Raw genomic sequence first — 22,309 nt, forward strand, 5'->3', positions numbered from 1 at the left:
AAAGGTAGGTACAAGACACCTGTCAGTCAAAATATACAGGTGAATGACAGGTGTCTCGTCCAATGATCGGTAAGTTTCCATTCGGATTTGTTCATTTGTTTTTGCATTTGTTGTTTTGTTTTTCGGATTTGTTAATGTGTTTTGTGCTTCTCGGCCACCGTCATTTTAGATTTACATAGTTAATATGAGAAGAGAGACAAAAACAAGTGAGGCTTGATTTACAGAGGATTTTATATTTTTTTTCTAGTTAATCCTTATTATTCCAGAACAGATAGTAATAATTTTTTCCCAGAATGTTTAAGATACAGAAATCCAAACCTTCAAAACCTAAAAAGTAAAACCCGAGACCTTTAAATGAGAAACCCACTCAAATGAAAGAACATTCTAGTCAAAAACTGATTTAACAGAAATTTGTGTTTCCTTGAAAATTCCATAACATAAGAAAATCTGCTTAATAATTTTGTATAATTTACCAAAGTATAAAATACCAAAGGAGATTATATATTTATAAGTATTTTTTGGTTCTAAAACCTGGACAGGTAGGTGCAGGCCTCCATCAGACGTTTATAGCGGCTTTTCACGTTGTTCCGTTTGCTGGTCATTTCATTATCTTCTTTCAGCAGCTCATCAATGTTCTTTTTGTCCTGGATGAGCTGTATCATTTCTCGCTGCAGCTGTGCAGCTGACTCTTGAAGCACCATATACCTGATCACCAGTGGCACCTGGTCAGCCAGACGCCTCCCCACAATCTAAACACAAAATGTAATGTTAGTACAGTGAAAATGAAAGTAAATAAATGCCTCTTATTCTTCCAGAGCTGAACCAGCGAGTTTGTTGCACATAATGCTGAGCGAATAAATTATTTTATATTATATATATATATATATATATATATATATATATATATATATATATATATATATATATATATATATATACACACACACACAGAAAAACATGAAATGAAATGAACTGTTACTTTTAACTTACTGAGTAATAAGACCTCAGGTGGCACGCCAGTTCCTCAAGAGTGGCCTCATTGTCTGAGTGATCATATAAACCTTTAGATGGGGGGCGAGCCACACCAAAGTTTTTCCGCTCTTCTTCTTCCTCCTTGATCTTCAATAGTTGCAAATGATCCTTATATATTCTGTCTTGAGTGTATATCATCAGCTCCATTTTAAACTGGGTCCTCAGCATTGATTCAGCCTCTGACCCCTTTATCTGCCTTATGTTCTCAATTTTGGTCTGGAACAAATGAAATGAAAAAGCATCAAACATTGACACGCTTGGAAATGGTTCTGACAGGTTAGTTAATGCCTTAGGCCTTTAATTAGATCTAAGTTTGTGGGTAAAATATGAGGATATACCTTTGCCATTTTGAGGAGGTTGGGGAAATTTGGAAAGTTGGAATGAGCCAGTTGGATGAACTGTTTCCGAACGACATCTAAAGACAGATGATAGATTTATATAAATACAACGGTTGAAGTGGTTTAATGGTTATACTGAAGTTTCTGAATGGATCTGGGAAAGTGAGTGATGAGTTCCATGCGTGTAAAGAAGTGTTCCTTGTTTCAGAATGTGGTGGATTAAGGAAGAAGAGATGAGTGCAAAGAGAGCAAGCATGGAACAGCATGCAGCTTATCTTTCACCCTTTACATTCACAAAACCAGTCCACAGAATAGACAGTGACTACTGTTATACCATTGCAGAATTCACAACACAGAGCATTTTCTTAGTCTTTGCATAAATTCTATAAGTTTAACTTCAAACATGTTATATACCTGCGACCTCCTCCATTTTCCTGATGGCAGGTTCCTCCAATAGCTTGATCTGTTCCTTCAGAAAAACCTCAAAGGTCTTGAAATTTAAGAATCCAGGCAATTCCCTGCCTCTGTGTTTTTCCTCATACACCTGCAGTTCTTTCTCAATTCTCTTATCAACTTGAAACAGAGTAAAAAGTAAATTGCATCTTTGTAAAAACAAGGATAGACCCTCGTACTATCATGAACACTTCCAATTCATCACGTTATACTTCATGGTTAATAACACGAGGAATTTCCAGTTTCTTCACTCAATCCCTAGATTCTTAGCCTAACAAAAAATAATATCCACTTCTGATTTCATGTTTACTTTACATGAATTCTTAGCATGTCCAAAAAAAGTCTATTTTTATGCTAAAAAATTACAGTGAAAACGCCTGGAAAATGATTTCAAAGATATTAAAATTGACCAAAATACATTTCTAACCTTAATATTGTTTTATGTATGAAACTTTTTGACATTTTGTCACACTGCTACTCACAATTCTCTCCCACTTTGTCTAGGTCATTCTTCCAGAGAGCAAACTGCTTCCTCAGAAGTGGGAAGATGTTATAATATGGCATGCACTTTACCTCCTCTCCAATCACCAGATTAATGGCGTCCTGAGTAAATGCAGTGATTTTCTATTAAACAAATAAAAAACATAGGTCAGACAAACAAAAAACCTGAGTACCTTTAAAACACTTGGCTAATAGAAATGGACATTAAGGTTTGAGAAGTTTAGATAAGGTTCTCCCCAAAAATGTTGCCATGGTACAAATGAGATATTTTGCTCATGCTCATAAATAGATGTATATGCAGGAAAGCCTTTATTATAACAGTGTTGGCAAACAAAAGCCAATTTTGTAGAAATGATTTTTTTTTAAATGTAAAACAGGCTAAATATCAGCAAACAAAACAAAGCAGGCAAAAACTACAAAAATGTTGTGGTGGGGAAATAGTAATCTTTGTAGAGTGATGTGGGGGGAAATATATTTTCTTTATTTTCATTATGTGACACCATAATGTACAACTTTGTTTGGAGGAACCTACTGAATTTTATCTAAATAACAATAAATTAGGTCCCCTGGTGGTCTAGTGGTTAAGACGCAGCGCTCCCACTGCTGCGACCCGGGTTCGATTCCCGGTCAGGGAACCATCCCCAGCCACTCTCAGTGCCGGTCCCAAGCCCGGATAAATTGGGGATAAATTGGGGAGGGTTGCGTTAGGAAGGGAATCCAGCGTAAAAACATGTGCCAAATCAAACGTGCGGAGGATCCGCTGTGGCGACCCCTAACGGGAGAAGCCGAAAGAAAGTTTTATTATGTGAAGTTTATTATTGGCACCCTCTGCCAATGCCTCGTCGGCCCCTTTCTCTGGACTTTATCAATGGCCTTCCGCCATTTCAAAGCAACATTGTTGTGCTAGTAGCAAACAAATGGTTTGCCAAGGCATGCCTTTTTATAGCTTTGCCTTAACTACCCAAAGCTAAGATGATGGCAGAGTTGGTGTGCACCCATCTTTTGGGTATTCAGCTTTCCTCGGGACATAGTAACTAATCATGGCGTTCAGTTTCATCACAGTTCTGAAGAGCCTTCTGCCAGCCTAAAGGCTCCACATCAAGCCTGTCCTTGGGCTTCCACCCCAAGTCTAACAGCCAACGCAACATTGGGCTGTTCTGGATAATCTGGAGAGTAAACCAAGTTACCTACTAGTTACATTTACCTAGGTCATTAAAGAGGACTTCCCCTCCTCGCCTACGCATCATTGGGGGCCAGCTACCACAGTCCGATGGATAATGGACTCAAAAATTGCTGCAGTAGCTTGTGGACTGGGAAGGTTACAGCCTGTAGGAGCACTCTTAAATTCCCACTAGGAACATTTTGAATCCTGAGCTCATCAGGGACTTCCATGCCTGTCACTCCGATCGTTCTTGGAGAAACTTCATGAGCCATTCATAAAGAGGAGGGGGACTGCCTAATTTCATTTGTTTCTCATGCCATTCAGTATTTTTGCCTGACTGTATTTTCAGTTTTAGTCGTTTCTTTGTCAGAATGTATTTTAGACTTTTTAGGAATATGTATGCTTGTTGCCAGTTTCTTAGTTTGCTAATTGAACCTTGTGGTTGTGTTTTGTTTTCCTTTATCTCTATTCTGGAAGTTGGTAGGCAATAAAATATTCAAAATTAAGGGACACATTATTGTGATATTTGCCCATGTTATTTAACAAAGTTCAGGAACCACACGGTTGTGCTTAATGTTTTTACGTTATCACGTACGTCTGTCAGGAGGTAGATCATTTGTTCCGGTTCTGTAGGAGGCCCTGGGCCAAAGCTATGCAGTTCAGCTTGAGTTTCTGCCAACTTTACCATGATCTGCTCTTCCAGCTGTGGCAGAGATCGCTAAGGGCGCACACACACACACACAAAGAGATACAAAGATACAGTTTAATATGAGCAAGGACCACAACACAATCTACAGATGTTTGAAGGTTATTGACCTATTTAATATTGTTGCAGTCTAAAATACAAGAGGTAGCAGAGTTATATTTAATCACATGGATTGTCTCTGATCCACACTTATTCTTTTGAAAGACAATAACGCTGCTGAAGTGAAAAAAAAAAAAAACTTTATTTACCTCGATGTGAAGAACGAGTTCCAGTGTGAGTTTCTGAGCCAGGTTGGGAATCGTGGCTTTTCCTTGGTCATATAGTTTTCTTTAAAGAAAAACAACAACTTTCCACTCAGCTCACTTTTTCAGATTTCTTTTGCTTTTATTTTTTACCTGGTTTAATGAACATTATGATCCTCATACTACGGTAGCTAATATGGTTCATTCTTGTATGAAAAATTGACATTCTACTAATTGCATGTGAATATTAAAAAGAAAGTCAAGATGGATGACTTTGAAAGAAGTTCTAAATACATAGCTGTTGTTTGAAGCTGAATATAATGCGTACCTGAAATATGGGTGATCTGTAAAGAAGTCCTTCTCATTCTCGATCGCCTCACACAAAGAGAGACAATCCTTAAGCTCCTGCTGTCCTCTGCACTTAACAATCATGTAGCCTTTATTGAGGTAAACGAGGTCATTATTGATGATAGACACCACCACATCCTCCGTGCCTTTATCCACCAGGTCAGGCTTCGTTAGGATGGCTGTTATAAACAGCACACAAATGCACAGAAACACAAGGTGTAATCAAATTCACCAAAAAGTACATAATGTGCTATATATAATATATGTTAAATTAAACATTGCACACACCCAGGGTTCTCTCGCCATTTGGATCAACTTCCTGAGCCATCTTCAGTGCTTCAGTAGTGGCAATGTCCACGTTACATGGCACCACCACCAGGATGATGGTTTCTTGCTTTGTGATCACCCTTTTGATCAGTTTTTTAACCTAAATGAAAGTGTTTTATAGACATGTGTTGGTACTGTATTACATTTTAATACAACAAAGTGGAATCTTTCATCAGGGTTATGATACAAATATGACACCAAGTATTACAAAAATTATTCAGAATTCTTAATACAGATTTGTTATGGTTTAGTTAGATATGGGTTACTCCCCGGCGACCCAAATTTACTTTGTCTCCGATGTCCTCTGGTTGGTCTTTGACTGCTACATGGGTAATACCAGGTAGGTCGATGAGTGTGAGGTCAGGAACCTGAGTTGATGTTAACTCCAGGCTGATGAGCTTCTCACTGATGCCCATGCCATTACCAGCTATTTCATTTTGAGCTGAACAAGAACGTGCACATAATAATAGTTTAGCAAAGAGAGCTAGCTCAAATTTGAGAAGATTGGCAATCAATTCAGGAAGTTTACATTAAAGAAAAAGCATGCACAATGCTAGCTAACTTCACAAAGTAACCAAAGTGCTTATGTATTTTAAAAATAATGTTGCAAACCACATAGATCCTTTCAGTAACCCATTCAGTATTGTGGACTACTTTGATAGACTCATTATAAGTATAATCATACTGATATTAAGCTTGTTATAATTTTATATATTTTGCATCTTGCATTTAACACTACAAAGTGTTTGACGCAATTAGGAACGTTCATAAATAGCCATAGCCACATTAGCATGTTGGCAAGTACTCAATTCAATTTGCATAAATCTCTTTTAAGGAGTACCTTCTCTAATGAGTTCCTCAACCTTTGCTGGATTTTTTATCTCTTCCTCTTTATCCTCATACTTGATCTTTGCATGCCAGAAGTCTTCTTTCCTGCTTCTCTTCATCTTCAGCTCGAGTGGACATCTTGTCACAATACCTGAGTGGTTGCAGAATTTTGATCATCAATGTTAGTTTGCTCAACTTCCCCACCTTTTTTCCTTTAGCTTGTTATTATTCTATTACGTCAAGTACATTTTTTTTGTGAGAAATGTTACTGAATCATAGGGTGTGCTTGTTTCTTCTCACCTCTCAGGGTCCAATGTTTTAGACCATTACATTAAAAGCTTCAGGTTATTGTTAATTACATTTCAATGATGGTTTTGTTTCCATCGTGAGAAATAAAATAACTATTAAAAAATATGCAGTAAACTCCACAGAGAACCATAAAATTGCCACCATTGCAGAAACTTTTGTTTACTTGATAGTTCTATAAACTACTACTTCTTTCGGCTGCTCCCATTAGGGGTCGCCACAGCGGATCATCCGTCTCCATACCACCCTGTCCTCTACATCTGCCTCCCTCACACCAACTACCTGCATGTCCTCCCTCACCACATCCATGAACCTCCTCCTTGGCCTTCCTCTTTTCCTCCTACCTGGTGCCTCCCTCACCTTGTCACCAAAACATCCTACATGCGCAACTCAATGCCACTGTCTCTAAACCATACATCACCACCACAGTCCTATAAACTTTCCCTTTCATTCTTGCAGATACCCTACTATCACAAATCACTCCTGTCACTCTTCTCCACCCACTCCACCCTGCCTGCACTCTTTTCTTTACTTCTCTAACACCTTCTCCACCTCTTCTCCCTGCAACCGCACACCTCCACTGCCCTCCCTCTCATTCACACACATGTACTCTGTCTTACTCCTACTGCCTTTCATTCCTCTTCTCTCCAGCGCATATCTCCACCTCTCCAGGCTCTTCTCAACCTGCTCACTACTCTCACCACAAATCACAATATCATCCGCAAACATCATAGTCCAGGGAGACTCCTGTCTGACCTCGTCCGTCAACCTGTCCATCACCACTGCAAACAGGAAAGGGCTCAGGGCCGATCCTTGATGTAGTCCAATCCTCACCCTGAACCAGTTTGTCTTTCCTACTGCACACTTCACTGCTGTCACACTGTCCCAATACCACCCTCACATACTTCTCTGACACACCTGACTTCCTCATACAGTACCACAACTCCTCTCTTGGCACTCTGTCATACGCTTTCTCTAAATCCACAAATCCACAATGCAATTCCTTCTGTCCTTCTCTATACTTCTCCATCAACATCCTCAAAGCAAATAAGGCATCTGTGGTGCTCTTCCTCGGCATGAAACCATACTGTTGCTCACAGATGGTCACCTCTTCTCTCAGCCTGGCTTCCACTACTCTTTCCCATAACTTCATGGTGTGACTGATCAACTTAATTCCCCTGTAGTTACTGCAGGTCTGCACATCTCCTTATGCTTAAAGATCGGTACCAGCACACCTTCTCCATTCCTCAGGCATCCTCTCACCTTCCAAAATCCTGTTAAACAATCTGGTTAAAAACTCCACTGCCATCTCTCCTAAACATCTCCACGCTTCTACCGGTATGTCATCTGGTCCAACCGACTTTCCACTCTTCATCCTCTTAATCGCTGCTCTCACTTCCTCCTTACTAATCCTATCTACATCCTGCTTCACCAACTCCACATCATCCAACCTTCTCTCTCTCTGATTTTCCTCATTCATCAGCTGCTCAAAATACTCCTCCACCTTCTCAACACACTCTCCTCACTAGTCAACACATTTCCTCTCCATCCTTTATTGCTCTAACTTGCAGTACATCCTTCCCAGCTCGGTCCCTCTGCCTGGCCAATCGGTATAAATCCTTTTCTCCTTCCTTAGTGTCCAACCTCTCATACAGCTCCTCATATGCCTTTTCCTTGGCTTTCGCCACATCCTCTTTACCTGCTGCCGCATCTCCTTGTACTCCTGCCTACTTTTCTCATCACTCTGTCTATCCCACTTCTGTTTTGCCAACCTCTTTCTCCTTATGCTCTCCTGCACTTCCTCATTCCACCACCACGTCTCCTTGTCTTCCTTTCTATTTCCAGATGTCACACCAAGTACTTTTCTAGCTGCCTCCCTCATCACTCCTGCAGTAGTTTCCCATTCACTCAACACCTCTTCACCACCACCGAGCCCCTGTCTGACCTCTTCCCTGAACCTCACACTACACTCTTCCTCCTTCAGTTTCCACCATCTTATTCTTCTTTCAGTCCTCACTCTCCTTCTCTTCTTCTTCGCCACCAAAACCATCCTACAGACCACTAACCGATGCTGTCTAGCTACACTGTCCCCTGCCAACACCTTACAGTCTCCAATCTCATTCAGGTTGCATCTCCTGCATAGAACATAGTCCACCTGTGTGCACCTTCCTCCACTCTTATACGTCACCCTATGATCCTCCTTCTTCTTAAAATAAGTGTTCACCACTGCCATTTCCATCCTTTTAGCAAAATCTACCATCATCTGCCCTTCCACATTCCTCTCCTTAAATCCATACCTACCCATTACCTTCTCATCACCTCTGTTCCCTTCACCAACAGGTACACCATCTACCACTTCATCTAATTCACTCCAGAATCTTTCCTTCTCCTCCATCTCACAGCCAACTTGTGGAGCATAGGCACTGATGACATTTATCATGATCCCTTCAACTTCCAGCTTCACGTTCATCACCCTATCAGAAACTCTCTTCACCGCCACTATACTCTTACTGTACTCTTCCTTCAGAATCCCCCCTACACCATTTCTCTTTCCATCCACACCATGATAGAACAGTTTGAACCCACCTCCAATGTTCCTGGCCTTACTCCCTTTCCACTTGGTCTCCTGAACACACAACATATCTACCTTTCTCCTCTCCATCATATCAGCTATCTCTCTCTCCCTTTACCAGTCATAGTACCAACATTTAAAGTACCAACCAGAACCTCCACTCTCCTGCACTGCTCCTTTCCCTGCCTTCTCTGTAGACGTCTTCCTCCTCTTCTTCTCCTCCTTCGGCCAACAGTAGCCCAATTTTCATCGGTACCCTGTCGGCTAACGATACCTGTGGCGGTCATTGTTAACCCAGGCCTCGACCGATCCGGTTTGAAAATCTCATTTGTGATCCGCATATTTGATTTGGCACGTTTTACGCTGGATGCCCTTCCTAATGCAACTTTACCCGGGCTTGGGACCGGCACCAAGAGTGCACTGGCTTGTGCCTCCCTAATGGCTGGGTTTGATAGTTCTATAAACTTGATGCTGGAATTTGAGCCATAAACTCAAAAAAAGAGTTGGTGTCAGAAAACAGTCAAACCAGCAGGTAATGCATCTTATTGTATATTCAGTTACTGGGAATTTTGTTTTGTACTTTTTATAGCAGTGCATTAAAAAGACCAATTGAAATAAATATAGCCCTCAGTTGAGATTCTACCCGTTTTTCGAGTTGTCCTCCACACCCAGCAAGAGTTTTGCAACTGCTTCTTGATGAATGCACCACACCACAAGTGTTGAGTCACATGTGATTTCAGAGAGGCCCGAGAAGAACCAGTCTGGCACTCTGAGTGTGATTAGTTTGAAATCTTTGAGGAATGATAAATGAGATTTGAGCATGTTGTTACTAAAGCATCTGAACATGTCATAAGTAGCTGGCTCTTCCATTTTCCCAGCTGTTCTTCCATTTTTCAGCTGTCCTGAATGTTTAAGATATAGATGTTAGAAACTTCTTAACATCAGCAATGTTAGCAGATATCATGAGAGAATTTCTTCATATCTGTTTTAATGAGTTTGAACTTAAGCTGGCATCATTGCCACTTGTTTGCGTAAATGATTCATGTTGGATGAGATCCATGGAGGAGTGGGAAGAACCCAGAATGCAACATTATTGTGTAATTACTGTAATATAATTTTAGGCGTTCAGCATAATCCAGGTTCTCACTACACATATTATTATTTGACATCCTGAAGATATAATAATTTGACATTATATTACAATTAATACATTATATTGCAATTAATACATTATATTGCAATTAATACATTATATTGCAATTATATTTTTATTTCTATCCACATATCCGACTGTCCTCCCTCCCATTTATATTATTATAAAAAATGTTTTAATATGTTTTCATATATATATATATATATATATATATATATATATATATATATATATATATATATATATATACACACACACACACACACACACACTATTTATATATATAAATATTAGCCAATGGTATCTCACCGCTCCCCCGGGGCAGAGCGACTCCGGACAGCGCCTCCAGCACCGAGCTCTTCCCCGAGCTCTGGTCTCCGATCACGGCGATGGCCGGCAGCGCGAGGTCCTTCTCCACACCGAGGGCGCGCAAAGAGTCGATCAGGTCGATGCACGGACGCACCTTCTCCTCATACTGTTCCATCAGGCACGCGCTCATCTCGAATACCAGCTGATCAACTCCACGAACTGATCAATAAATGTTACAAATCAAACTGATTCCGTTTAACTCCCTACACCGAGTCCCTCTGCGTTTTCCTGGAAATTCGAGCCGGGTACACACACAGATGCCCAAAATGATTGATTCCTTAAACGAAATCAAACCTACAGAAGTCAAACACACACAAAAAAGTTTTTCTTTTCCAAAAAGCCAAGCATAAATAATCATTTAAATATCACATCAATAAAACAATTATAAAACATCATAAAAATAAGAGCTTGCCACTGTGCCTGCCGCGCGCAATAACCTCCACCTCACCTTGTGTCGGTAAAACCACTCCTATGTTCTAAAAAAAAAACGAAAATTATTCATTAGGTTTCACTTCGTGGTAAGAGCTCACAGAAAAGATCACATTTCTTATAATTAGTCATTATTTCTGAAGATCCTGACACTGCCCTTCTGTACCTGACATGCTAAAGCCAACGCCTCACACTCATTTTTATAGTCAAATAATGTGTTTGAAAGTGACATAATGGTGTGTGTGCTGAATTAGAGTTGGGCCATGGTTGTTTATAGGTGGGAGGAATTCTGATCCTTTTCTAGTCCACCTGCTAAGCTGATAAACAAAATGTTGATAAACCTTAATCTAATAAAACTCCTTTAAATGGACATTGTAGGAGAAAAATCTATTAAAAACTAGATAACGCTGTTGATCAATGAGCACAAAATCAGAGGAATATCATAAGAATATCAAAACATAAGAATATCAAATTAAACAGATATTTTTCAGGAAAATTTAAGAGGAGTATAATTTATACTGAAAATGTGGGTGATTTTCGAAGAAGTTCTTGTTATTCTTGATCTCTTCGTACGGAGAGACAATCCTTGAGCTCCTCTGCACCTGACAATCATGTAGCCTTTATTGAAGTAAACGATTTCGTTATTGATGATGGACACCACCACATCCTCCATGCGTTTATCCACCAGGTCAGGCTTTGTTAGGATGCCTGTAATAAATAACACACAGAAAATGAAAAAAGAAGAAATGATCAAATTGAATATGATAAAAACACACCAACATTGAAATGATATGTTGTAGAAAGCACGGCACACACCCAGGGTTCTCTCACCATTTGGATCAACTTCCCGAGCCATCTTCAGTGCTTCAGTAGTGGCAATGTCCATGTTACATGGCACCACCACCAGGATGATGGTTTCTTGCTCTTAACCTGAATGAAAGTTAGACGTGTGTTTGGTATTACTTACACATAAAATGAAAAGAATCTTTAAATCAGGCTTATATAAATATAAATAATAAATAAATAAACAAATAAATAAATATGACACCAAGTATACCACATTACAAAAATGATTCAGAATTGCTAATACAGATTATTTATGGTTTTATGGGCTAGTAAACCGAGTCAATCCTGAGAGTCGCAAACACAAAGTAGCTCAAATTCAAGCAAATATACATAGAACAATATTTACATTTATATTATAATATATGAATATTGTCTATCTATCCATCTAAACGGCTCCTGAAAGGCCGAAATGAAAGCAAGCACCAGTTTTAAATATTTGAGGGTTTTGATTCCTGGTAAAAGTCCACATTGTATTTTTAGCCTTTTCCCATTTCCTAGCCATCAGTCTCAAGTCATCAGAGAGGCAAAGCGTTCACATGCCCAGAGAATCCCCAGATAATTCACAGTAGTAAATTCAAGCAATCAACCTCGGGACATCGTCGCTTGTCTGCAATAATGATGGTTTCCTTTACAGATGTGCTGAACAGCTTCTACACTTGGTTCAAATCACAGAACAATGTTACAGTAAGGAAGATCAGAGATAAGATCAGACCTCCTTTATACATGTGATGTAAGGAAAGCTCTAAGCAAAGCAAACCCACGGAAAGCTGTGGGACCAGACAACATTCCTGAAAGAGAGGATGTACAGACCAGCTGGCAGATTTTCTCACAGACATCTTCAACAGCTCTCAGAGAAGCGCTGCTGTTACTGGGTGCTTCAAAGCCACCAACATCGTCCCCACGCCCAAAAAAATAATCAGTGTCTTGCTTCAATGACTACCTTCCCGTCGCATTCACGTCTATCATGAGGCAACAAAAACCTGATGCCCCAATCACTGGACCCACTGCAGTTTGCGTATCGTGGGTGTTCATGGCGTTGTTGACCATTGGTTGTGTTCAATTGCATGAAATGTCATTGCCTCTTTCAAAACTGAGAAGAAAGTGATATATATCTGGTATTTAACACTAGAGGGTGCTGTAGTTCAGTTTTTTTTAAACTAATATTTGCCCAAAAGTGCTAAGAAGTGGAAAGAGTAATAAAATATTTTACTTAAGTAAAAGTACTGTTACTTCCAAAAGCAGCTCATTAAAATGTACTCAGAGTGAAATTTACCGGGGTGGGGGGATTCTAGTGTAGTTCACAAAGGAAAAGAAAATAAATCTAGAACAATTTTTTGTTTTTAATTTAAAGGAACACCTTCACAATTTACAATGCAATTTTTTGCAACTTTTGAAGAGGGCTTATACGAGTTATATGATGATATGAATGATGCCAGTGTATTACCTGCAGCACACACTTCTGCTGTTCAATTACTAATACACGGAAAAAAGATCAATAGTCAACAGTGTTTTAACTTCCAGTGGATAAACATCTGGGCGAGGTAGTGATAATTTCTATGTTAATTTCGATGTAAATTTATGTTAATTAAAACAGCTTTATACGGGCTTGCTTCAGAATAAACACATAAAACAGAGAATCATGCCTCCTACATAATGTAGAAATGAGCTTTACAGAGGGGAAGACAACAAAGACTGAACATCCACTTTTAAAAGAACTCATACATTTTTCCAAAGTCAAGCAAATATCCATAAATGAAAATTATAAATACAATGGCTAATAAGTTCTTGCAACTGAGACGCTCACAACAAAAGCGACTCATACAGCCGCGATTCAAAAGAATCGAATCAGTGAAACGACTCTTGCCTACTGAAAGCGAAAATAAGGTCGGTGTAGGTTTCGTTTCCTGGAAAGACACCGCAAAAAATATAAACGTCTTATTTCTAGCCTGGATTGAGCCCATCATGCATAATGCATACAGAGCAAGCAATGCTTGCATAGTCAAATCCAATGTTATGTGGTCAGCCATGTGTTAAATGGGCAATATTCTATTATTACTAAATAATATGTTGTAAATTATTCAGAAGGCGATGAAAGAATAGTTTAAAAAAGCATTAACAATGGTTTAAGGTGTGACTTCAGGGGGGGAAAATATTCCATAGCTAAGAAACAATGTTTGGAATAGTTTTTTTTTAATAGTCTGGAATGTGTTTGTGTTTACTTACTTAATTTGCACGCATTTATTTTTATATTGAGAATTAATTTATATTTATATTAAGAAAAGCAGATCCTTTTCTGGTCCACAAAATGGTAAGAAATCTTATCCAGTTTAATAATACACCTACAAAAAAAAAAAAAAAAGGAAATAAAGTTCTTTTAAACAGTAGATGGCGGTGTTGTTCAATGGTTGAAAAACTCAGTGAGTATTCAATTGGTAATAGAATTAAAGTCAAGTTAATTTGTGCAAAGCATCTTAACAACAATATACAATAAATATCGTTTTGTTGTCATGTTGTGACACATGTAATAAAGATCTGGTTCTGAGTTCTGGTCCTGGACTTTTATTTCTACCCATGTGGCCTCGTGCGTGTGGACACGAACAGCAGACTTAATCCAGGTTTGAGAATCAAGAGTTTACTCTTATGCAGATTCTAAAAGGAAATACGGAAACCAGACATGAATTGTAAAACGTTATGATAGTGTGTAAGAAACAGAAGTGTGTACAGTGTGCAATGTGACATCATTGAAAGGCACGTGCAAAGTGCTGCAGAAGAAGAATAGGTCCCTGTTGGTGTTCATATTGTAAAGAGGTGTAGTATCAAAACTCATTTAGAACCAATAAGGGGTAATAGTTAGATATATAACATAACAATATAGACACATTCTGTCTAAATATAGTAACATACAGCTGGTTTTTAACACTAGATGGCGCTGTAGTTGTTTTTTTTACTTAATACTCGCACAATCCACTATGTGCAACATACAAATACGAAACGACATAAAATCACTCTTAATACACTATTAATCACTAAAACGCAGTCATGCACTGTACAGAAATAGCTAACTGCCCCCCAAAAGTGACTACAGCCCGCAAAATTTGCTGTGTGTTTTGAAGTGACTTCACACAATCGGGACTGAACATCCACCTACAGAGGTGACCATATATAGTGACATAAATAATGACCTCACACTCTAAGCAGTGTTCATCAGAAGTAACAGCGTGATCTAGAAAGGGACCCTCTACTAGACACAGGTGGTACAAGAGTTCAAATCTGCCCTGTTCAAACTTGCGACATACACCCTAGGAAGTGAGAAATTCTACACCGTTGTCAAGAAATTAGTGTCAAGGAAAGCAATTAAAACCAAATTGACTATTAAAAGTGATTTAAAAGGAGGTAATCTGCCATATGTGCCATAAAAGTAACCATACATCTGACAAAATACACACACCCCTAAGAAATGATAAAAAAAAAAAAAAAAAAGGTAGTGACAACATAGAAATGAGGCCTTTATGTTAAACGGGGAAATACACCATAAAGAGAGAAGATCGTCTTTTACATGACCCTAGAACTTGTTTTATAGCCGGATACCATATATGACACATTCTTTAGAACATAAAAAATTGCTGCAATGTTTTATGTAATAGGAAAATAAACCTGAAAAAATAAGTCCGTGAGCAATTCAACATAAAGGTCTAACGTCTAATCTAACAGGAACTCTGAACAGGATCCTTTTTTTCTTTTTTCTGGGGCTGTTCCATTACCATTAATCGTAACTATAAATGGAGAAAACACATGAGATGTTCTTTACCAAAAAAAAAAAAAAAAACTGTCCTAGAAAAATAATGCTGAACAAACAATAGCAATTAAACAGCATTTCTTTCACTAAGCTACTTTCTGTAATCAAACTGAACCCTGTGAACAGTAGAACACTCGACCCCTGTGTAAACACGGCCCGCGACATCATCAATTCCATAAATAATCTGCAACAATTCAGCGTCTCATCGTTTCCATCCAGCGTTCGTGCGACTGTCTATTTTTGCGCATGGGAATGACCTTTTCCCCTCCAGATAACAGTCTACAGAGTATCATGTATTATCCCGACCCTTTCCTGTCCAAATCAATCACACACACACACACACACACACACACACACACACACACACACACACACACACCTTCCCCTCATTGAACTCGGCTTCCTTCCTTCGATTCCAAAAAGAACCCATTAGAGGCCCGGCTTTGAGAAAGAAAAATCAGAGGAGCAAACCTATGCACGACCCACGATCCTTTTCTTCTAAACATTTCAAGACCTACTGACCACCAATTTCCTTAATTATCCATCTATTTATTTATTTTTATGGCAAGATTGTAGCCCCAACATGTTTAAAAGTCAAACATCAACATTGTTAAAATATAAATAAGCTGTGAACGGTAATTTTTTAGAATATTAACCCGAGATCTGCATGACTGTCAGCGTTGCTGGTAGAGGAAATGATTCAAGACTTCCTGACCAATCAGAGTGAAGCATTCATAACATTTGCTGCCTATCACTTTTGATTGGCCAGTCAATGATTTGATTGACACAAAAAGCTTTTTTTTTTTTTTTTACTTGCACTGAATCTCCTGTAGTCAGGGCCACAAATCATTCACAAACGCAAATAAATAAAAGGTTAAACACGTTTATTATCATTGCAAAACTGTCTGAAACATGTAGTGTATATTAAATTTTATCAGAAAAACAGGTAAATAATTTAAACGTTCGTAGGCAGCCATGGGATAAGTTAGCTCACTGGCGCCCCCCAGCTGGTTGCGCCCTAGAAACGATGCTGACTGTAGCAAATTCGCCATTTTTTAAACGTCTTTACAGAGGGATTGTTCGTGGGGGGAAATAAAACAGCGAACGCAAATGGCTTTTAAAAAATGATTAAGTCGCATGTATGTGTACAGGAGCTGTAATGCTAATCCCGAGTAATATATAGTTTTAGACCACCTTGTGTGTGTGTGCACAAGTGTGTATGTGTCTGGTCCTGCTCATGTGTCAGTTTTATCTCTACACTAGGCAGTTTAATCAGGCTTTAGTCTAATGTAAACCAGAATCTCTGTAATCGTTGCTTATTTTTGCAATTCGGAGCCTTTGATAGTTCCATTAAAATGGTTTTGAAGTCGCGCACTGTGAGAAAGGATCGCTCGGGTTTCGGTGTAGCGGACGGTATGAAGATGGCTGTGCGAGAAACCGGCATGTCCTGTAGTTTATTTATATTGACCACTGAGTTGTATAGAAAGAAAACCATTCTAAATATATATGTTGAATAACTGGTTTTAAAAAAAAATCCACTTACTTTTTAAAAAGCATGTGTATGTGTAATATTTCTATGGATTTTTTTTTCTATGGAAACCAAACCTCCAGGAGTAGATGCAAGTGCAGATGAAATGTCAAAACAGACTAATCTAAATTTGTGATGCAAAAAAAAAAAAAAAAAGATCAGGCGATGTATATACAGAGTCCAGAGGTGAAGAATCAGAAAACAAAACCAGGGGCAAAATCTAGAGCAACAGGAAATCTGTAACATGATCTAAACCGTTAGTTAGGTTCAGGACTTTCTCTCTCTGTGTCTCTATGCTCCTGAGGTACCCGTGATTTCGTCCCATTCTTCTTATGGACATGGATGACGTTTATGCTGCCACAAAAAAATAGAGTTCTCTCTAATTGGAGACCACATGCTTCAGATTTCCTTCAAATCAACAGTCTTTAAGATCCATGTAGTTACTGTGGAGGGTTAAACTTCAGAGCCATGAGGATGGATGTGTTTGCTCCAATGGCTATTGGCTGCCATTTCAATGAACAATTTTTGAACATTTATTTACTGCAACAAAGACAAAGCTAGAATTTTTTTCAGAGGTTTGAAGAGTAGCTGAAAATCGTACCTGAGTAAAAGTATAAATGACTTATTGCAAAACTTAGAAGTATTTAACTCCTATTGAACGTAGGGTCAAAGTTGCACGCCCTCAACACCAAGACAACGACTTCTTCAACATGGCGAAATAAAATGAAGAAGAAATCTTTCAACAACAGCATCGTCAGTTAACAGTGAATAAAATGACATTAACATGCCGCAAAGTAGAAGCACCACAATTATTCAGTGAACAAATCAAATGTAAGTAAATCATTTTAGACAAATTAAAAACCAAATATTCCGAGCGAGCTGACCGACTGCAACATGTCGACATTAATGGTCATTGTGATTTAAAATAGAGTGGAGTAAAAAACACATATATTGAAGCAGAAATGTAGTTGAGTAGAGAGTCAAAGTTACGTATGTCTTTAAGATTCTGTAGAACTGGAAAGTTTCCTCAAACTATCTCAAGGAGTTTTTTCATGCCATTGTCTCCTGGTTCACTCATTAGGGTGTCATAAGTCACTTAGAGCTGCTTTGGAACAATGTGTATTGTTAACAGCACTATAGAAATAACATCAAATAGAAATTAATTGAAGTCGCTGAGAACTTACTTTGCAAAAAGATTGTTGGAGGAGGTTTCTAATAGACTGAGTGTGTGTGTGAGTGTGTGTGAGACAGAAAGAGAGAGTAGTTGGGCACACCTGTGTTCAATTAGTAACTGGAAGATTCAGAGCAGGAAAGACTAGGACTGTGTGTGTGTGTGTGTATCAGACGTATTAGGCGCTCACGGTGGTTGCTGGGAACTGTAGTCCTCAGTTGACATACCTGACAGGTGTTTTGTTTAAAATAATAATAATTATTATTATTATCATTATTATTCTTGTTGTTATTTTTTTTTGTCTACACGTGTTCTATTAATTTGTTTAAACGAGTGTTATTCTGTATGTAATGGGTTTTTTCCCCCAGTGTTTTGTCTGTACTATAGGTGTCATTTCTTGGGTATTTGTATTATTGTGTTTTTCTATTGTTTTGTTCCTGTAAATATTATAACTGTTTGGTTTGTCACTGACTGCATCTTGCCAGTATTTCCTCTGCATTGTTTTTGTCTGTAGATGTTATTTTTTGTTGTTTTTTTGCGTACAGTTCCTATTGTCCAAGTGGATTTGTTGAAAAAATTTTTTTTTTCCAATTTTCCCAGACATTTGAGTTATATATATATATATATATATATATATATATATATATATATATAAGATATTTTATTATTTATTTATCTGTATATAAAATAATCTGTTTTTTTTTTCCTTTTAAGTTTTAGTATTCCTGTAATTTTTTGTGTCACTTGCTGTTTTAGTCTGCATTTTATTTTCTGATTTTTCTTTTCTGTTTTGTTCAAGTGTTTTGTCTTTTAGTTCCTGCAGCTGAGGATGGTTCCCTATGGTGGGTTAAACTCAATAACCATGAGGATGGAATTAGCCAGTTGTCTACACTGGCTTGGTTCTACAGTTGCCATGGACGGTTAATTTATTCATATGTCCATCAGTGAACGGTTGATGACCTCAACAATGATGAAACTATAATGAATGGACATTCAGTGTTGAGGATGGGCTGGTTTTTGAGTCTGGTTCTTATTAAGTGCTTCCTCATTAAGTCTCAGGGAGTTTTACCTTGCCCTTGTCGCCACTGGCTCGCTCATTAGGGATAAACTTATAGGGAGTGATACATAATTTAAAATAAGTATGTTTGCAACCCATTTATTTCCGTCAAACTGCTGTGGGACAATGTGCACTGCCAAAAGTCAAGTCAACGGACATTGTATCAAAGCAGCTTTACAGAATTTAACAGTGAATGTGAACAATGTGTGTTTATCCCTGATGAGCAGCCATAGTGACTGTGGTGAAGGAAAACCTCCCTCAGATGTTATGAGGAAGAAACCTTGAGAGGAACCAGACTCAAAAGGGGAACCTCATCCTCATTTGGGTGACATCAAGAGTGTGATTATAGTCTTTAAACACTACAGAACACTGGAAAAGCTCTAAAATATAACAAAAAGTAATAATTAATTGAATATTTTGTCTCATATTTTTATTGTGACAATTTATCTAAGCATCTTTCCCACTTTTGTTGAGTCTGTTTTTGTCTATATGTATTGCTTTGTCTAATGATTTAAGTGTGTCAGAATCTCTTCATTCATTATTCTTTTCTTTATATTATTTAGGTCGCTTTCTTTTAATTGATTCCTTGCTATATGTGACAGAATATTTGTTTTGAATTTTGTATTTGCATTTTGTATTTTTTGCATACCATTTTTAGCCTGAATGTTCATATAATCTGTTTTGTTTCTGGGTGTTTTTATTTTGTCTGAATGATTTGTCTGCTTGCAATGTTTTTTTGTCCTGAGTGTTTATCCTATATCCTATATAGTATTTTGTCCTATATACGTATATCTTAATCATTCTATGCTGGGATCAAAATCAGGATGGGATTTATTGCCAAGTGTGCTCTTACACACGCACAAGGAAATTGCCTTGTTGGGAGAAGCTTCTAGAAACAGGTACAGTCAGGAGGAAATATGCAGAATGTACAAATCGTACATGCATACACATACGTGCAGGTAAAACTACAAAAGTACAGGCAACGTAATATATAATAAATGGAAAGAAAGTATGTGCTACGTGTGTTTCCACTTTTTTGGGTAGGAGAACTTTTCCTGTAATGTCTCAGGATACAAAAGATTTGTAGTGGAACACGGTTTGAGAACTATAAAGCGATCCCGATAAACAGAAAGCAATATGTTTTGACTGATGGCTTCACCCTTCTGAACAGATATATTGGATTTGCCCAATTTGTTCAAATCCCCTTGGTGATATCATCTCTTCTGGCATGGCCGTGTTATTACTGCCAGCCACGTTGTATATCTTTCTGAATGTTTTGATTTTTGATTTTTTTGCAGCCATCGATGGTTGTATTATATTACAGCGATGTTGGAGAGGCTCCTCGTTCTGGAAATTCACGCCGTTTAGGCCCTGTCTTGAATATATATCAAACGAATTCTCCCCAGATTAATCACCGGCGTTCTGTCGGAAGCCATTTGGTGTAACGGCTGCCAGCTCGCTCGAGCTGGAACATAAAATAGTCTTGCGTTCTACATTTCTGCGACACTGAACAGATGTTCTCTCTGCTCAACAGGCTGCATTACTTTAAATATATTCCTTCAACAAATAAGTGTAGTCCCGAATGGACGGGCTCATTTCCCATCGCTTTATGATGACATTAAATTACGTGGAAGAGTCACTTTTATACACCTTACCCAAAAATCTATGCTTGTGCCTAAAGAAACAAATGCTATTTTCCTCCATGCTAAATTTTTTCTCAAATCACTTATGTTTAGAAAGTGAAAAAGGATGAATGATTTCTGAAAACTATGTTTGTTCTCAATTATTTAGGCATATCACATACTAACAGATGGTCAGGACTCAACCCAAAGCCATAGTATATCAACTTTCAACTATCCACTGGCACTAAAGGAAAAGAAAATAATCAATTTTTATTTGAACCCTCTTAAATTTTAACATTAACATTTTTATTTCTTGAAAATGACTGGCTTCCATTTTAGCCTAGCTAACATGTCTACGAAAAACTTTTCACGTTTGTGTCATTCTATGCTAACTGTTTTGTTTTGAGGACAGAAGACAGTTTAAAAATTAACGTGTGAATAAAAGGATATGAGGTTTATACAGTTTAGATGCGATGGTGCATTCCCTCGATCCATTAAATGTGCTAATTTAGTAGCTAGTGCTAATTTTAAGCATTAAATAAGCTCACACACTTTTTCTTGTCCTGGGCATTGTGCCGAAGCCAGGTTTTGGGTTTGTGCACAGAATCGTCCAGACTTCCCGCCTCAGACTCGATGCTAAATACAATACATAATGCAGAGACGCCGTCCTCTATTGTGTGTCATTGGGTGGGGAACTCTGTCGCCACAATGTGCCTCCTTTTCCTTCTGCCTACACACACACACACACACACACACACACACACACACACACACACACACACACTATTTCCTGTTCAGTACAAAAAAGTATAAATGCTAATACCTCTTTTGCTCAGCTTTTCTTCACTCCAGATGTAATGTACCACATCTGTGCAGCAATGCTCTCGAATCTGCTGGTGTTAAAGGTCTTCAACATCTAAGTATTTTTACGGGTGGAAAAAAAATGATCATTTTGGCAAATGCTGCATAATATTTGAAGATATTCTTGGACCATTCCACTCCAACTGCATCAGGATTAAATAACATGTGGAAACTAGTTTGAACTCTGACCAGCAAATGAATGCGTGAGTGAATGAATAAATAAAAAGAAAACCAATTTAAGCTAAATTTATTAAACCACAAAAATTAACCTTGACACTGACACCATTAAATGTATATTTAAGTATATTGTTTAAAATATACTATCATCTCCCCACCCATACACTTCTCTCAATCAGATCAGCATGAATGTTCATGCTAACATCATACTTGTTTCATCTTGGAGATCACTGCCTATCAACGCTGTCTCTGCTGTAACTGTGTCATAACTCCATGATAACTCTTCTGTAACTATTCTGTAAGGAGAACAGGAATAAAAGAAGTATAGATCTACGTACTGTAGTGGACAGAGAGAATGTGATTGGGTTTGTTTTATGACTTTAATGCTGCAGGAATATCCTGTAGAGGGCGCTCTAAGAGACCTGCAGACCTTACAGAAAAGTACAGCTGAGGACTGAATGGATATCATCTACTGTAATGAGAGG

General features: G+C 38.2%; 2 protein-coding genes and 1 non-coding gene across 4 annotated transcripts; 1 reads left to right on the forward strand and 2 right to left on the reverse strand.

Moving 5' to 3' along the window:
• Positions 1-213: 213 nt before the first annotated feature.
• Positions 214-10,743, reverse strand: LOC124377954 (interferon-induced GTP-binding protein Mx2-like). Its single transcript, XM_046837367.1, has 12 exons — positions 10,278-10,743; positions 5,951-6,088; positions 5,397-5,551; positions 5,071-5,209; positions 4,763-4,961; positions 4,441-4,519; positions 4,082-4,204; positions 2,306-2,447; positions 1,785-1,943; positions 1,371-1,447; positions 991-1,248; positions 214-749 (listed from the first exon to the last, which is right to left on the reverse strand). The coding sequence occupies exons 1-12, from the start codon at positions 10,465-10,467 to the stop codon at positions 525-527; spliced, it is 1,884 nt and encodes a 627-aa protein (XP_046693323.1). The 5' UTR covers positions 10,468-10,743; the 3' UTR covers positions 214-524.
• trnag-ccc lies at positions 2,887-2,959 on the forward strand. The gene has a single exon. It is a non-coding gene; the product is annotated as a tRNA-Gly (tRNA).
• Positions 10,491-18,202, reverse strand: LOC124377955 (interferon-induced GTP-binding protein Mx-like). 2 transcript variants are annotated; one of them, XM_046837369.1, is made up of 5 exons: positions 18,121-18,202; positions 11,598-11,696; positions 11,286-11,474; positions 10,786-10,813; positions 10,491-10,631 (listed from the first exon to the last, which is right to left on the reverse strand). In XM_046837369.1, exons 2-5 carry the CDS (start codon positions 11,650-11,652, stop codon positions 10,616-10,618), a joined length of 288 nt encoding a protein of 95 aa, XP_046693325.1. In that variant the 5' UTR covers positions 11,653-11,696; positions 18,121-18,202; the 3' UTR covers positions 10,491-10,615. The 2 variants fall into 2 exon arrangements, with proteins under 2 accessions (XP_046693325.1, XP_046693324.1); XM_046837368.1 differs by having other exon boundaries at positions 11,583-11,696.
• Between the last annotated feature and the right edge of the window lie 4,107 nt (positions 18,203-22,309).

The sequence above is a fragment of the Silurus meridionalis genome, chromosome 24 (assembly GCF_014805685.1).
Source record: "Silurus meridionalis isolate SWU-2019-XX chromosome 24, ASM1480568v1, whole genome shotgun sequence".
NCBI classification, from domain to species: domain Eukaryota; kingdom Metazoa; phylum Chordata; class Actinopteri; order Siluriformes; family Siluridae; genus Silurus; species Silurus meridionalis.

What these genes read in the sequence shown, in the direction of transcription:
- LOC124377954 (XM_046837367.1), bottom strand. Translation starts at nt 10,467, where the DNA reads ATGAGCGCGTGCCTGATGGAACAGTATGAGGAGAAGGTGCGTCCGTGC. An exon ending in AAATGGCGAGAGAACCCTGG is followed by an intron (nt 4,962 to 5,070) that starts GTGTGTGCAATG and finishes TGTTTATAACAG; the next exon opens with CCATCCTAACGAAGCCTGAC. An exon ending in AACTCGTTCTTCACATCGAG is followed by an intron (nt 4,205 to 4,440) that starts GTAAATAAAGTT and finishes GTGCGCCCTTAG; the next exon opens with CGATCTCTGCCACAGCTGGA.
- LOC124377955 (XM_046837368.1), bottom strand. Translation starts at nt 11,652, where the DNA reads ATGGACATTGCCACTACTGAAGCACTGAAGATGGCTCGGGAAGTTGAT. An exon ending in AAATGGTGAGAGAACCCTGG is followed by an intron (nt 11,475 to 11,582) that starts GTGTGTGCCGTG and finishes TATTTATTACAG; the next exon opens with GCATCCTAACAAAGCCTGAC. An exon ending in GAAAATCACCCACATTTTCA is followed by an intron (nt 10,814 to 11,285) that starts GTATAAATTATA and finishes TTTTTTTTTTAG; the next exon opens with AACATAGGAGTGGTTTTACC.